A 19,061-nucleotide genomic window follows, 5' to 3' on the forward strand; every position below is an offset into this window, starting at 1 on the left:
CTTTCGGCTAAACTCTAGTGAAATTGAAATTTGAGCAAAAAATATTTATTGTACATTTTTGTAGTTTTATTTTCCACAGTGGGCAGGTTTGACTAGCAACATTTATATCGAACATTCAAAAAGTTGTGTGATGAGGCGTAATTATAAAATAAATTATAATAGATAATAATTATAAGTATAAATAAATTTGTAAATAAAGAAAATTAATTAGAATGTATATATTAACTTGATGTTTCATTGTCTAGATTGATGAACCGGACAACAATACTAACTGTGAAAGCAATAATGAATACTAAAATGTGAACGATAATTTGTTTGATGATTACCTGGTTCTACAATTAAAGTTGGCGGTGCAATCACATTTATAAATGGCCTTTATATTTTTTTGGATTAAATATGTTGTATTGATGATTCTTTTTAATTTGTTGAATTAAAAATTCAAAAAATTAAAAAGTGAATTTTATGTAAACAGCAAAAAAAAAAAAAAATTTTTTTTTTTTTTTTTTTGCTGTTTACATAAAATACAATTCCCTTTCACACAAAAAAAAAAAAAAAACACACAATTACAAATGTTTCAAAATTAAACAGACAGGGGCTCAAAGAAGATATGGATGGTGAAATACCAACCTAATCTTTTCATAGAACCCCTACAGATCAAAACAATAATAGTAAAATATGGTCAATAAATCAAGTAGAAAATTTAGCAAAAAAAATAGTAAAAAAGAAGATATATTATTTAAAAATGAAAATACAACAAAAAAAAATACATCAGTTAAAAGTACAAATATGCTTAAAAGCCAAAAAAGAAGATATTTTTATCAAACAGTATATATAAAATTATAAACATGTAAATTGTTATATTTTAAAATCGTTTACTTAATCTATTTTAATTGTTTTTTCAATGTATTTTCAATGTATATACACTTATAGTATAATGCTACTTGTATTTTATTTATTTATTTATTTTTAGTATTCTTATACATATGTCAGCATTAAATATTTTGGTAAATTCAAATTTTAATGTTTTATAGCCATTACTTTTCAAAGATTTGTAGGACTCAACAAGATTAAAATTTCATTTTGCTTATTGATATCATTTTGCGAATGCAATCACATAAACTTAGAGAACTCAATAATATTAGCAAGTCGCATGATAAAATTTGCATTTTATAGTTTATATGGCAATTAAAAGAACACAAGATTTCAAAAAACTTGAAAATAAAACATGCCTTGCCAACATAAAACATGGAAAACCCATGGAATTTCAATTGGTATTTGGAAAACTTTTCCACTGAAAACTCATGGATTTTCCAAAGAAAACCAATGGATTTTCCATGTAAAACTCACGGTTTTTCCATGGAAAATCTTTGGTTTTTTCACGGTAAATGTTTCATGGTTTTTCTATGGAAACAAGTTCCAAATACCAATTGAAATTCCATGGTTTTTGTATGGGATTTTTTCCATGAAAATTTTACATATGGGTAGGGGGGAGAAACAAATCGCAAATCAAAGAGTGAAGATAAGGGAACTTAGAAGGTTGTCTGAGAAATAAGTTACAAAGTTAACTATTTGAGTAGATTGTGAAACAAAAAAGGTATGAGCTTTAGTGCCAGCTAAGTTAGTGGTACTAGAATCTACTAGTGTTAGTCTACTAGAGGTACTAGTGTTCTCTAAGTTAGTGGTACTAGAAGCCATTTAGTGTGATGAGCATTAAAGTCACAAATAAGAACAATACTGGCTAAAGAGAAAGAGCTCAGTCAATTAGATCAGAAATAACATCAAGAGTGCAATCTTGAGATGAAAAATAATAAAAATAAAGAGGAAGGTGATAGAGTGAAGAACGGAAGCACATAAAAAAACAATCAAAAAATTCAAACCTGATTTTACAATAAATAGGTGAGTTGACGAATAAGTGTATGCCAAGACCAGGCATATGATTATTGGAGTCTTTCGAAATTAAGAGATAATAGGTAATAAAGGAATCACAATCTAACACTACATTAACAGCTGAAATTTTAATGTGCATAATGGGAATGGCTATGCCATTCCCATTATTGGTATTTCATTAAGTATTTAAGTGGTATTTCATTAAGTATTCTGCAAAAAGAGATAAATATTATTTTAAATAAATCTGGTGTTTATCTTAGAGATACAGAGTGCATTAAATCAAAAGCCTTTAAAAAGGTAAAATATAAACACTGTACTATATGCTTGAGACATCACGCATATAGAACGGCGCAGTTGGAAAAATATAACAAATAAGAGCATAGAAACAGAACACCAATTACTTCAGAAATTTAAGACAATGAATACCCTAATTGTGCTCAAAGAATTTGGGAATAGGTTAGAATAGATTATAACTGAAATGGCATAATCTATAGATTCTCTCTTTTTTTTTTTCTTACTACATATTTGTTTGCAATGCATTTATAGTAAAGAAAAAATTGAATTAAACATTTTTGTTTATATAGTCTTTCTCACAACAAATTTAGCGATTCTCCAGCGCAACGAAAAATATTTGATGTTTGAAAAAAAAACATAATTTTTATGAACTTTACCCTCTTATGTCACTTTTTTATAATAAAGCTAGAACCTTGAGGTTTTTTGCATCAATTAGTTTGACTCAACTTCTTTCCAAACATATATAGAAAGTTTTAAGTTTAATATGGCTTTTCTTAAATATTATTCATACCTTAAGACCACTATTGATAAAAAAAACTAGAAGAGAAAACGTTTTTTCAAAACTAGTTTTTGAAGGTAAGATTTCCTAAGTACCAGAACACATCAAATTCAGTGTTTAAAACTTAAAGGTTGGTGAATAAAATTAAAAAAAAAAAAAATTTTTAAAAAGGTTTCCTGTGAAAAAAGCAAGTATAGCCTTTCCTCTATTCAAATCAAGTATTTATTTATGATTCTTTGAAGAAATGGTACTAAGGAACTTTGTTTAGAAGTTATGTATATTATGTTTTTTTTCCTTTGTGTATCATTTGTTTTAATTTTTACGCTTGATTTTTGATGTTATTTATTTTATTTCAGTTCCATTTCACAACAAATATTTCATACTTAAGTACAAAGTGTTTTGTCAAAAAATCATTAGTTTTTCCAGCACAAAAAATGCAATAACTTTTGATCCAAATAATTTCGAAAGTTGGAAAACCCCTCATTTTTTAAGTCATATATAAATATATTACCAAAAAAAAAACTCCTGCAGAATGGCTAAAAAATGTTTTAAATTTTTTGAATTTTGAGATATATAGTGTAAATATAAATCTATATATGTATATCTATCTATCTATCTATCTATCTATCTATCTATCTATCTATCTATCTATATATATATATATATATATATATATATATATATATATATATATATATATATATATATGAGTAAATGTTCCAGGTAACAAAAGAAAAACTATTCAAACTTGTAAACACAGTATTGCACTAAAAGTATATGTGTTTTTTTCCGTCACGGAAAAAAACACATATACTTATCTATCTATCTATCTATCTATCTATCTATCTATCTATCTATCTATCTATCTATCTATATATATATATATATATATATATATATATATATATATATATATATATATATATATATATATATATATATATATATATATATATATATATATATACATATATATATATATATATATATATATATATATATATATATATATATATATATACACATATACATATATATACATATATATATATATATATATATATACACACACACACACAAACACACATATATATATATATATATATATATATTTTTATATATATATATATATATATATATATACACATGTATGGGTGTATGTTCATTAATTTAACATATATAATTATTTATCTTAAAGAAAAATAAGTAAAAAACTTACCTAAGGCATAAATGGTAATATAGTTATATACCTGTTCAAAAGTATAGATAAAGTATAATTTTGAAAAACATAAATAATTTTAACAACCTTGCTCGGAACTGCAGCCAATGATTTTAAGTCTTAAGCATGGATAATCTCCAAGCCATTCTTTTGGTAACACTCGTAAGTATTGAGCAGTTATTGGAGGAGAGAGAACTGAAACAGATTCATCATCATCGTCAGTAATTCCGTGAAAAACCTTAAAAAATAATTATGTTGAATGTTTTTATCTTTTATAGGTATATAAAATTTGTTAGAAATTTGCTATATGAAAAATCAATTTTTTTTTAGGTTTAGTTTAACTTCTATTTACACAGGAACTTGAGAATATCTATTATCTGGATGCTTCAAATAAACTAATTTAATTAACTTAATTAGGTTATTTAATGAAGCTTTAAATAATAAGTTCAACTTTTTCATATTCATCATGCCTTTAAAAGTATATAAATATCGAGGAAAAGTTTCTTCCATAATTTTTAGTTTTAAAGAGAGTGCTAATAAACCAGACCAGAAAAAGTTCAAAAACTTGAAGTAATTTTTTAATTTTTTTAAATGATAGATTGCTTGCCCAAACCAAACTATCAGTCGATGTAGTGTCACTTCCTTGTAGCAGCAGCAGGCTATAAAATAGTTGATGTAGCAGTACTTCTTTGTAGCAGCAGGCTATAAGATAATCGATGTAGCAACACTCCCTTGTGGCAGCAGGCTATAAGATAGTTAATGTAGCAACACTCTGTGCATGTTTTAACAATATATTAAAAACAAAAACAAAAACACTTTTAATTAAAAAAACTTTCTAGACATTATTATTGCGGTTTTTTGAAAAAAGATAAAATTTAATGTACTTTTACATTCATTTAATTAAACTTGTTATTTCGGCTCAAGTCAATTTATTAAAACTTTTCTAAATCAACAAAAACATGATTTTTATTAAAATAATGTCTGCGCTGCTAAAGAAATTAAACATTGAAGTTGATAAATAAAGAATGCATATAACTTATGTAAGTTTTATTTTTTATAAAAAAAACATTAATCATACAGTTAATTTTATTTTAAATTTTTTAACTAACTGTTAAAAGTTTTAGGCTTGTGTCCTTTTCAAAATGACAGGTTCAACTGTTTTAACTTTTAGACGACATTAAAATGTAGCTTAATTGTTAAGGTCTCTTAATTGTTGTTAAAAGAGACTTTTTTTTTACCATAAAAGTCTCTTAAATATATATATATATATATATATATATATATATATATATATATATATATATATATATATATATATATATATATATATATACACACATATAGTCACATACACACACACACACACACACACAAACACACACGCACACACACACACACACCTTGAGAACAAAATTTAATTGCACCTAGTAATTTTTTAATAACATTAACTTTATGTTTGAATAAAATATTAAATCATGCCCTAAGTCCAAAAAACTTTTTTTTCAGATTTTTCATTTGGTAAAAAAACTTAATCTTTTTTTTTTTTAATTGTGTTTACATTTACAAATTCCCTGATTAAGAATTTAAACTATAAGAATTGGTTAAAAATACTTGCACATAAAATAATTGTACAAGAAAAGCATTTTTGGTTAAACCTAAAGAAAAACCTAGTTAATTAAAAAAGTCTCATTTAGCTTTATTTATATCAAGCAAATAATATTTGGCATTGATTCTTTTAGACATTTGATTTGACTATTATCAAAGTTAGACCATGATTTATCAACAGCTTTCTTCGAATCTCCTTTTTATGTAATGACCTGTCCATATATGCTCTATTGGAATTATATCAGGACTCTGTATAGGCCATTCTAAAATCTTTATGTCATTTTAAATGTGTGTTTTAGATCCTTGTCTAGAAATACAAAAGTGTTTCCTAATCTAACTTTTAGCCTAAGATTTTAAATTTTGGTTTAATGTAACTTAATACAAATTAGCATTTATAGTTTCATCAACAAAATCAAATTTACCAACGCTATTCTATAACATACAACCCCATAGTATTACACTATAAGGGGTAAACAGATTTTATCTAATGACCAGCCTTGCACCTTTTCTTCATCTATTAGGCTGGCACAGATGTATTTTTAATACATTGTTTCCAGTTCAGGATGTTGAATGCTGGATCTTTTTGACTTAATGCATTGGTTTTGCTTGTGTTTCTGATTTTATGACTTGGCAACTCATTCTATTATCTCCTGATGAGGGTACAGCTCTCAGTTTTATGGTTCTGAGGCCGGCTGGTAGTTAGGTTTCCTGAACTCTGTGGTAGCTCTCAGAGAGGCTAATTCTATCAACAGCCAAAAAATATCAAAGTATTAACAGTGCTATGTTGCGCATGGATGGTTTTCCTGTTTGTACTTTTGATGTGCATTGTCAAGGCATCATTTGGATCCCTATGTTATGGCTTAGGGTTTATTAATAGTAATGAGGCAATTGCTTGGGCTATTAAACAGTGTACTGAGTGCTGTCTTTGCTTTAAGTCAAGTTCTTTAACAAATTTAATGAATAAAGTACCAAAAACTTTAAACACAAAAAACCAACGTCATCACCAAGTTGTCTAAACCTATCATTCACTAATATTTGTGGTCTCTAAAGTAACTTTTCTTCTGTTGATTTTTATTTTTTGCAAAGTTCACCAGACCTACTTGCTTTTTGTGAGAATAATTTGAGTTCACCTGTCTCATCTTGTGATCTTAGTGTTGACTCCAATAGTCACATGCTTGGCCTGAGCATTTACATTTGTAAGAATTCACCCATTTGTCGGGAAACTAGGTTTGAAGACTATTCTTTTATGTGCTTTTGTTTAGCACTACTTCACTCTATTGCCTTTCTCTTTGTTCTATAGTGGTCTCCTTCATCTCAAGACTGCACTCTTTTTGATGTAATTTCTAATCAAATTGACCAAGCCCTCTTTCTTTATCCATCAGCCAATATTGTTGTTGTTGGTGACTTTAATGCTCATCATACTGAATGGCTTGGTTCTAGTGTCAGCGACTCTGCAGGTGTTAAAACCCACAACTGTTGCCTTTCTCAATCCCTAACTAAAATAGTTAACTTTCCAACTTGCTTTCCAGACAACCTAAATCATATACCTCACCTACTCAACTTATGTCTTGTTTCTGATCCTAGTCAGTGCTAGTCTCTCCGCATTCACTCTTAAGTGCTTCTGATCACGGTTTGATCTCTCTAAAACTATTATCTCATTCTTCTTCATCATCTGAATCCCCCTATCATCGTACCTCTTACAACTACTTTAAAGCCCTTGGGAAGAAATATTATGTCTTCCTGCTGATAAATGTGCTTCTTACATAACTTCGTGGATTCAGGCTGGCATGGAATCTTTTATTCCCTCTTGATAATTACAGGTCAAGCCTTACTCTTCTCCGTGGTTTTCTTCACATTGTGCTGCTGCTATTTCCAATCAAAACCGTTAATTCCATATCTATCAGCAAAACAATTCTCCAGAAAACAGACAACTGTTTATTACTGCGAGAAACCATTGTAAAAACGTTTAAAATCTCACCTATTCAAAAAACAGTTGCAAGTATTAATTAGTGGAAGGTTAGGAATTTTTTAAAACCTGAAATTTCTAAAAACAACTTGAAGATTGTCAGACATTCGCTATCTATGTGAAAGTTTCTGTTATAAATGTGTTTCTTCTTGTGTGCTAAATACAAAAATGAAAGAAGGGTGTGTGTGTGTGGATAAAAGGAGTGGTGGGAATTTGAGTCCAGATCAAATAAACAGAAGGAGGGTAGGGGGGTATAAATGGGTAAGGTGGGAATCTTTTTAACAAATAAAATATTTGAATTCTATTGTGACTTGCAGTCAAATGGACATTTTTTGATAGCCATTTCTTTATAATTTCAATAGGATTTAATATGCTTATATAAGTTTTATACCATAATGAGAAATAAACAAAAATCTATTTTTGACTAATTGAAAATTAAGAGATTTTTTAGTGGTTGATGATTTTTAAAGTTTGATTACCCTAAAAGTTTTTATTCTTTTGTCGGACTGATATATACATTTTCTGTTTTTTTTTTTTTAGTTAAGAGATCTTTCTTTTTTTTTTTTTGATTTTAAGTAAAAATAAATAAATGTGGAGGGTGAGAAGGGGGGGGGGGTGATGAGGCTCAGGGTAGGTGGGAATAATTTCTAAAAATTAATAAATTTATATAATAAAAATTTACAAATATGAACTATGCTATACATAAGATATATATTACATTAAAATGATAAAACACAGTTACATTGAATCAAATACGCACTTTTATTAGTAAAGTTATATAATACTGTTACATAATAAGTGTTACAATATTATATTAAAATAATAATTAAAAATAGCAGTAATAATAAATGCAAAAAAAAATTCCTAAAACAATAAACAACTGCAACATCTTTGCCAATAAATTACTTCCTATATTAAAAGCAGCTGTTTAATATATTTTTAAATATATATTTTTGTTTAACTATACTTAGGAAAAATTTTATTTCCAATGACAAGGTGATAGAATGGAAAACAAAAATAATAACATATGATTTATGAAATAATAACTTACTCCAGAAGGCATATTTAAAAGACACCGATACTCTTTTTCTTCAAAAGTCGCCATACTGCAGTTAGAAAAACCAGGTCTATTTGACCTAAAAATAATTTATTTAAATCTAAACATGCATCATTCAGTTTTATAACTTATATATATATATATATATATATATATATATATATATATATATATATATATATATATATATATATATATATATATATATATATATATATATATATATATATATATAAATATTTATATATATACATATATATATATATATATATATATATATATATATATATATATATATATATATACACATTATATATATATTTTTACAATATATATATATTTTTTTGTTAATTCACCTCTCCAAGGCCCAGAAGGACACTATAGGTGAGGAGGCTACTAAATTGTGGTTATAACCCTCTCTCAACTTTATATGTGTATATATATATATAATAAATATATATATATATATATATATATATATTATATATATATATATATATATATATATATATTAGGGTGTGTCAATTTGACGACTAAATTCCAATATTTTCAAAAAAAGAAATTTTATAGTGGTAATAATGGTAGGAATTTATAAATGAAATGGAGAAATACTTTAAAATAAATTAAATTAAGCGGTAGTTGCATTTTTTTGGGTTTTTATGTATTCAATTTACTAATATTTAAAACAATGACATATTTCGCTTTTCTGTTTAAAAATTGGAAGAAAAATATTTTGGACCTATTAGGAGATATTTTTTAAAATTTAAACACTTGGCTTGAAAAAAATAAATCAAAGAATTAAAATTACTTGGATTATTGAAAAATTATATTTAAATAAAAATAATGGCACCAAAAATCACAAGAAATTTATCAACTACTCACTTAAGTAGATATGTTAGAAAATGAAAACCCCTTTTACCATCTGAGCTCCCTACTGAAAGGGACATTTTACGATATGGAATACTTTTGAGAGAGACCAGTGACATAAACAAAAGAAAGCTTTATCTGCTCAATGGAAAAAAACTAACTGCAAGTTTTTGCATCCAGTAGTAATAAAAGAATGTAGTATTAAAGCTAAACTGAAGTTAGCCTTGGAAATGAAAAAAAATCAATAACGGATATTTTTATTCCAAAAAGCGACAAACTAGTTGATATTTTATCCTGTAAATGTTTAATAATATTTTGTTCAGAGTATGGTTGTGATCAAGCCTGTAAAAAGCAGGCACAATTAAATGTGTGTGTGTACTTGAAAATAAAAGTCCTGTTATAGAACTCCGCTTTATCAAGTCACAGAGAAACAAAGTTGGAAGTTTTGCACATTACTATATTGGTGAAGTTTTGCAAGTTTGAGGCGCCACACTTGCTTACGTGAAACCGCAGTAATAGCAACAACAACACTTATAGATGCAAAAATTATAACAAAGAATGATATATTGATGATTATTGATCACAGCAAGATTAAAAAAAGGGCGCAAGAGAAGTTAGCAATCAAATTAGCTAATAAATCTAATAAAAAATTCTGAAAATAATGTGGTTTCTTGTGTTTTCTTTGATGGCAGGAAAGATAATACAAAGGTATTAATGGAATTTTATTGTAGGTATTTCCCTGGTCTTCTCAAGGAAGAACATTATACTTTAGTTACTGAACCAGGTGGTAGAGATCTATTTCATTTTGTTCCTGATAAGACTGATTACAGAAAACATGCTGAGGTAATTGCAGACCACTTCATTAACTGGTTGGTGGAAAGAAATTTAGGAACACAACTAAAAGCTATAGGAGGAGACAGTACAAATGTAAATACTGGTTGGGAAGGTGGTGTGATGCAATGGGTGGAAAGAAAATTGAGAAAGAGATAAGTGTGGATTGTGTGTGATCTTCACACAAACAAGTTAGGGTTAAGACTTTAATTATAAACTTAGATTGCCCAACAAAATGTCAGGACTACTTATTTCCACATTTTGTTGGGCCATCAGTGAAAGATGTTAAATGCAGCAACAAGTCTTGAAATTAATCCCAGATTTACAAAAATTGATGTTTGTCCTGCATTAATTGTTTTTAGCCCTGAAGTAATGAAAGGTTTAAGAAATGATCAAAGCTATGCTTATAGAACAACAAAAGCAATAAGGTCTGGTGGTTTAACACAGCAGTTAGCAATGTTAGATATAGGACCTGTTTGACATAGCAGGTGGCTTACAACAATAATACGATTTTGCTGGATATGGGTTTCTCAGCATGCCCTTTATTGTATCAACCTTCAAGATCTTACAGGCTTGTCGAGTTTATTGTTGGTGTTTATATTCCAAACTGGTTTAACATAAAAGTTAAATCATGTTGGGTTGAGGGACCGAGACACATTTTATACCAATTAGAACTTCTCAGAAGCCAGTGGAAATTAGTTCTTGATATTGTAATGCCCGCAATTAAAAGATTAGCTTGATATGCCCATACAGAATCTATTTTACAAGCTATGATATGCAGTGAGAGTAAAGTAGAAAGAGTTCAAGCTGTGGAAATTATTCTTAAGCTTTGTGAAAAATATCAGCAGCAAACTAATACTGGTGTTTATAGCCATAGACATCGAAAAACACCTGATATTTACATTGATGCTAAGAATCCTTTTAGTTTGATAGACTGGAGAAATAATATAACAGAACCACCTTTGACATGCAACTTTACATCTTCGGATATTAAAGATTTAATTAATAACCCCATGGTTGTTCCCCAATAAAGTTCACATATGCAATCAGTTGAGAGGTGTGTACAGCTAGTCACAGAAGCTGCAGGACATGTCCACACATCAAAAAGAAAAAAAAATTACATAAGAGTCCAATTCATTAGCAGAGAGTTGATGTCTGCTAATAGGAAAAACATGATGGAACTTCTAAACTATACTTAAAGTGATTTTTTAATTATAATTTTTTGTTGAGCTCAAAAAGTATAACATTCTGTTGTTGTTTTAATATTCAACCTATAAGTTTTATATTATTATATTTAATAAAAACTTAATATTCAATAGATTACTTATTATTTTAATAAAATAGTAGTGTTTTTGTTTTTGTTTTTTTAATACTATTAGTTGTCATAACATAACAAATTTTATTTTTATAGACAAAAATATGTGCCTAAAATAAATTTATCTTATGAGAAAGCTCAAATTATAAGGGTTACAAAAAAAAAATTTTAAATGACACACACTATAATATATATATATATATATATATATATATATATATATATATATAAATAATATATAAATAGTATATAAAATATATAATATATATATAAAATATATAATATATATATAAAGTGCTTTCAAAAAAAATAGGTGCAGTAAAATTTTGTTGATTAAAGCATAGAAAATAATACTACAATAAAATAAAAACAAAAAAAGATAAAAACAAATTTTTATTTTATTTGTGAGAAAAATCATTTTAAAACAAATCTTGCATCTTGGATAGCATACTAAGGTATTAAGTTCTATATAAAAACATTATTAAACATAATAATAAAAAATGCCAATAAAAGAACTGCAATATATAAAAAACCAAAGCAACAAAGATAACATTTAAGCTAGTATATAAAATATCCCCTAAAAGCTTTTTTGCAAGCAACACATTTTTAGTATAAATTCCTACTTCGTTGAAATTAAATCAGCCTCAAATACCAACACTCCTTCCGCCACTTTGCAAACATGGTACAAAAAAGCAATTACTTTACTTTTCCATATATAAATCTTTAAAACAAGAACTTTGCTTTTTTTATTTAACTTCAAAGTTTCTTTCAATAAAAATTACTTACTTCCACTTTTCCATAGACAACCTAAACCTCTCCTTACTCTACCTTAATCTTGAAAGCCGATCTCTGGCATTAACATAACAAAACTCAAGGTTTTCCAAGATTTTTGTTGAATGCATTTGTAATAAATAACTTAATCTAAGAAATAAGTTGGCTCTTACTTGAGAAAATATAAGACAACTTTTGTGGTCAAAATATTTAAAAATGCTTCAAGTGTGACTAAACTGGACATCTCAAGTATTTTTATTCAACCTTTTATAGATATTGTCAAACTAACATATAAAATTAAAAAATAATTATGAACAATAGTTAGATTGACGGAACGAAAATCAATTAAAAGTTTGAGTACCTATTATTTTTTACAATCTTTTCTGGTATGTTTTCTGTATTCCTTTGAAAAAAGGAAATTGTTTAGAAAAATAACTAAATATAAACATTTTATTGACATATTACTTGTAGAGAAATAATTTTACTGTCTTTCAAAAAAAAAAAAGTCTTAAGAAAATGTGGATGGGTTTTTACAATGTTTTCAAAAAGAAAATGAACACAATTTTTTCCACACCTTTTTTTTTTAAAGCACTATTGTGAATATGTGTGTATATATATATATATATATATATATATATATATATATATATATATTATATATATATATATATATGTATATTATGTTATTGTATTTTACAAATAGAGCGCTCAATGTTCTTAAAAAACAGAGCAATAATAAATTAGTAAAAAACACTTATCTAACTTTTATCTTCTACTTTAAGTTTCACCATTGCTGGATCATCAGGAAGAGTCTTTGCTGGATCATCAGGAACTCTCCCTGATGATCCAGCAATGGTGAAACTTAAAGTAGAAGATAAAATTTAGATAAGTGTTTTTTACTAATTTATATATATATATATATATATATATATATATATATATATATATATATATATATATATATATATATATATATATATATATATAATGTGTAATTTATATATGTATATATATATATATATAATGTGTATAAATGTATATATATAATGCCAAATAGCACAGTGTATACCGCAAAATTCCCAATACAATTAAAATCCCCAAAATTTAATGATCTTTTTTTTTTCAACAAAAATTCCCATAACTTTGTAAAACAATAACAATAAGTATTCTCAATATCGCAAAAATGTGGTAAAAAATATATATTCATGCCTAACATCGTGTATTATATATATTTACATATACACTACCATCCATAATTATTTGAATAATATAAAAAACTTTAAAAATGCTTTATTTTTTTAATTTTATTTTTGCATTATTAAATAGTTTAGGCAATATAAATATTTTTTGAATAAAACACTTTGATAAAAATCATCAAGTTATCAAAACACATGTTCAAATCAGTTGAAGTTGGATTTAGCGTTTATTTACTTAAGTGCACTGTTTTGTAAATAGCTCATTAATCATGCAATTACCAAGTCCAATGTTTATGTTAATTGTTCATAAATTACATAATTATCAAATTTGATGTTATGTGAAGATTATATAAAGTAAGCAACGCAAATATTTAACTATTCCAGCATATTATATTTAAAAAGATTTAGTTATGCTATTCTTGTTGAAAGATGTAGTCATTATTAGGGAAAAGTTCTTCTATACTTGGTCCAAGTTGATAAATTAAGACTTTGTGATACAAACACTGGTCCATGGTACCCTCCACCCGGTAAAGCTTTCCAACTTAGTGTGCACTAAAACAACCCCAAACATTAATTTTTTTGTTATGTTTAATTGTTGCCTTGCATGTTTGGGGGTTGAACTTTTACCTATTTAATTTCCAGCAGTGAGAATGACCATTATAAAACAACACAAAAGGAGACCCTTCGCTCCAAATATCTTTAGTCCATTGCTCACATAGCTAATCTTTGTACTCAATGCACCACTTTAATCTTTTTTTGCGATTGATAACAAAAAGTTTTTTTATTTGCTTTCGATCAAAAAACTCACCTGATGCTTTTATTTGACAAGATATTGTCCATTTTTAAAATATTAGTAAGGTTCAAATCTAGCTTTATCTCACTACATGTAATTTTACGATCTTTTTGACTGTATTAAAAAATAATCTCCTTTTTTAAATTTTAAGCTTTCTCCCAGGTTCAACAGACCTTTCAGCTGTTATTTGGTTATTTACTAAGTTATTTTGTAATAATTGTAATTGGTTTATTATGTATAATTTTTTGTCCGTTAATATTTCTCTGTAAAGACTTCTATTTTTTAATATTTATTTCAGAATTTTTTTATTATTGTAAAATAATCTTTTGAAAATGTAAATAAAATTTACGAATTATGTCAAGTATAAAAAACATCGTGTTATTTAAAATATATATATATATATTATTTCTACCGAATTTGTTGAGATATTCATTTTTATTCAAATTTAAAATTTTTATAATAAATATGACTTTGGATTATACGGAGATGATGAATTAGCACTTTTTAAAAATGCTACCAGTCCAGTGCAACCTCAAATTGCGAACTACCTTAACGTAACTCTTAATCTCTGCAACCAGTCATACCAACCATACTGCAAACCTGATAATACTTCAAACTACATATACGCTCAATCTAACCACCCTCCTAGTATACTAAAACAACTACCTCACAATGTTGAACTGAGATTAACAAGAAATTTTAATAGTAAAGAAGTGTTTACAAAATCTGTATATATTTAACATGAAGCACTATGAAACTCTGGACATAAACCACAACCTCTTCTACCAATCTAAATTAAAACAACAACAAAAGAAAAAACCATACATGCAAAATAATTTGGTACAACCCTTCTTTTAAATGCTTTTTAATCTTGATTGCTAAACCAGCCAAAAAATTTTAACAATAATTAAAAAATCAGCTACAATTGCATGCCAAATGTGAAATGAGTAATAAATTTACACAAGCGCATCCTAAACAATAATCCAACCATCAATAAAAATAACTGCAACTGTCTTAATTAAAACAATATTTCTTGACTCAATAACTGCTTGATCAACAATATTGTATACAAAGCAACTATCACTTTGGATAACCCTTCAATCAAAAAATCATACATTGGATAACTTTGGATAACCCTTCAATCAAAAAATCATACATTGGTAAAAAAAATCATACATTGGTATAAATGAAACACCCTTTAAACTGAGATATGCCAACCATTTAAAATCATTCAATATTTTTAAACATAAAAGCGATAGAAAACTGTTAAAAGAAGTTTGGAAATAAAAGATAATAACAAAAATTCAGTGTTGAGTTGAAATAAACTAGAGGATGTGAAGCGTGACAATAAAATTGTGCAACCTATGCCATAGTGCAAAAAATATGAAATTATTTTAAACAATGGCAACAGTCATTGTTTATATGTGTGTGTATATATATGTATATATATATACATATATATATATATATATATTATATATATATATATATATATATATATATATATATATATATATATATATAAATATATATTTATATTTATAAAAAGAAAACACTCAATGAAGTTTCTAGGTGTTCATCTTGACGAAAATGTCACATGGATAAACCACTTAAAATTAATCGAAAATAAAATTTCTCAAAATATTGGCATACTTTATAAGGTAAAACCTTATCTAAATCAAATTTGCTTAAAATATATCTACTTCTCTTTTATTCATTGTTATCTCAGTTATGCTGAGATAACAATGAATAAAATACAATTGCATGTATTTTATTCCCCCCCCCCCTCTCTTTCGGAGCCCCGAATTTATGAATTGAATAGTATAAAATTGTCCATTTTACATTTATTTTTGCTCCGGAAAAAAAATCTTTCATTTAAGAGTTAATAACGGGTGATGCGGAAGTTATCAGACAAAATAAAAACGTCAATAACTTATTTATAAATAAAAAAACAAACTACTATTATATTTTTTTAAATAAAGCATTTATCTTTTAATAAAAATATATTATTTTTTATATCAAAAAATACCACCATCTGCAATTGATCTCAATTTTGCTCTGACGCCTTTCATATGCAACTGTAAAAATTTTAAATCAATTTCTTGTAGTTTTAGTTTAATGCAATCAATCAAAACTTGCTCTGTTGAAGCTTGCCAATCTCCCTCGTAAACCTTCTGTGCCAAATGTCCCAAAAAATTTTCAATTGGTCGTGCTTGAGGCACATCAACGTAACAGACATATTGGTCCGTCCAATTTAGGGAATCTTCAGAATAATGAGAACTTGCATAATCTGGCCAAAATAAATAGTTAAAGTCTCCATGATACTTGTGAATAAATGGAAGAAGTCGTTTATCTAAACATTCATTAATATAGATTGATGAATTGATCGCTACAGCCTTGTAAGTGCGAAACAATGGCTCAGACATACCACAGTCAGATATGGCTATCCACATTAATAATTTTTTTGGAATCTTCTCTTTTCCTATAAAACGAACACTTTCTGGGCATGTCTTTTTGTTGTTTGTGTATTATCCAGAATTTCCAGACATGTTGTCCCCTGCAAAACAAAAGTATTTTTCGTCATTGATGACTAGAAGCGATTTTGTGTTATAGAGTTGGTTAACAAGTTTCCTGCTTCTTTTCTTTGCCTTTATTTGTTGCTCTATAGTGTATTTTGGAGTCTTTTCACGTTTTCTATATTTAATATTCATTTTTTTTAACTGACAACCAATTGTCAATTGATTTACACCGAATTTAATACCTATTTCTTTCTGACTGACCCCTTTTCGATTGTTGACAAGTCTCGTTAATTCGGCTTTCTTTTCTCTAGTCCAGGATGTCGGACAACCAGGGTGCTTTCTATCAGAAAACGATTGAACAGTTTCAAGTCTTTTTAGGTTATCATATATTGTACTTCGAGCAAATCCTTCCTTTTCAAAATAATTTACGATTTTTTTTTTTTTTTGTATTAGGTCTATTTACAAAAAACATTTTTAGTCGCTTTTGAAAAGATTCTCGTTCAGCTGCATTTAACCTCATTTTAAATAATTGTGTTTCAAATAATAAAGTTTATATTTTATAGAACGTTTATGCCTACGCATAAAACCACAAAAACTAATTATTATGCTCAAATAATGAAATTAGGATTTGTCCGATAACTTCCACATCGCTCGTTACTTGTACAAACTTGTCATTTACAACAATTAAAGACAAATAAAGTCAAAAATCACATTAAAATTACATAAAATCACTTTTTTTTATGTCTTTTTCAACCTCTTTTTGGTTTATTTCCATGAAATCTTCTAGAAGACCTTCGCCATAACTTTCAGCCACAAATTAAGATGTCTTATTTTAGATATAAAATAAAACTTTTAATACAAAAATTAAAATATTATGTCTTGGATGAATAAAGTAAGATTCAAATATGTTGTTTTTGCAATATTTTGTCATTGTTTTAGCGGCATTATTGCTCTATTCAAATAATTGCTTTTATGTAAAATATTATAAGACCCTTTCATTTTATATTTTTCAGATTATAACTAATTTCTTAAAATATATAATGGCCGATGATGATGATGGATTTCCTCTTAAATCTCTAAGGACTAGAAATGGTCAGAGTACTGAGAGAGAAAAATAAGGAGAGCTCCTTGGTAACTACACGTTGCAGAAGTCTTCCTCCAATAAGATGTACCTCTCCTAGGACTAACAGGGATTGTCAACAAGGAACCTCAGGTACATCCTTCAACATAAGTTTAGCTCCATAGAGAACTAATAGGTGTAAAAGAACAATCTACATACTTCAGCATCTATTACATATGTTTGCACCAAAAAGGTAATATTTTAAGATTTAATTAAAATAATGAATTGGAAAAGCTTTTTTTAGGTGAAAAACTTTTGAAACAAATATGTAAAGACTTTTATATATGTTTAGACTACCCACACTGGGAGAAATTTGTCGTCGAATATATTGGCTCAGGTCAAGTAAAAATAATCAAAGCTCAAAACTATACTGTGCACAAAAGACAATGTCAAGATCTATGCTTTGCATTGGAGGGGAGTGTATGAAAAGTAATAGAGGAGAATTTATTGAAGTATGCATTCTGAGAGAACTTTTAAGTATTTGGGACACGGGTGGATTTGATTCAAGATTTTGGGTTACAGAACAAGTAGTGAAGAAGAAGCTTGAGAAATCTTATGAATGCTTTAAGAAACTGTGTAGTCTTAGAACCCTAATGGAATTTAACAAGATGAAAGAAGAGCAATATAAAACAAAAACAGAGAGTTTTATAAAAGAAAAAAACTGTGTTTTTCCTGTTTATAAAACAGACATAGTAAAACTTATAAGAGATGACAAAAATAGAGACAAGCAAGCAAAGATCTTATCAAGAAAAAATGATAGACAGGGAAAAATAAATGTTAGATATGATAGAAAGTATGCGTAGAGAAAAACAACATAAAAAAGAAATACAAGAAATGTCAAAGAAAAAAGCTACAGAGGACATAGAAAGGATAAAAGATTTTGAGATTATCTTCAAGTGGTACCAGTGCCACTAATACTGACAATGAACTTGAACCTTGCCAAAAAAAAAAGAAGATCAGTGAAGATAGAGTTTACATGGAGCTTTCAATGAATGATGTTCTTGACAAATGGGTTCCTTTCTTGACTAGGTACAAGGTCAGTGTTCAAGCTGAAACTTCAATTCTGTCCTCACTTTTCAAGATTAGTGGTGTTGATCTAAATACAGTTCCTGTATCAAAGAG

The 19,061-nt window shown here is 27.2% G+C and overlaps 1 protein-coding gene across 2 annotated transcripts in view; it reads right to left on the reverse strand.

Moving 5' to 3' along the window:
• LOC136076840 (disintegrin and metalloproteinase domain-containing protein 9-like) overlaps nucleotides 1-19,061 on the reverse strand; it is a 119,894-nt gene that overhangs the window by 19,468 nt on the left and 81,365 nt on the right. For both annotated transcript variants that reach the window (XM_065790416.1, XM_065790417.1), the window contains 2 exons: nucleotides 8,522-8,606; nucleotides 3,987-4,137 (listed from right to left, as the gene is read on the reverse strand). In XM_065790416.1, coding sequence (XP_065646488.1) covers nucleotides 3,987-4,137; nucleotides 8,522-8,606 — 236 coding nt within the window. The remainder of the gene's footprint in view (nucleotides 1-3,986; nucleotides 4,138-8,521; nucleotides 8,607-19,061) is intronic.

Source organism: Hydra vulgaris, chromosome 02 (assembly GCF_038396675.1).
Source record: "Hydra vulgaris chromosome 02, alternate assembly HydraT2T_AEP".
Lineage (NCBI taxonomy): Eukaryota > Metazoa > Cnidaria > Hydrozoa > Anthoathecata > Hydridae > Hydra > Hydra vulgaris.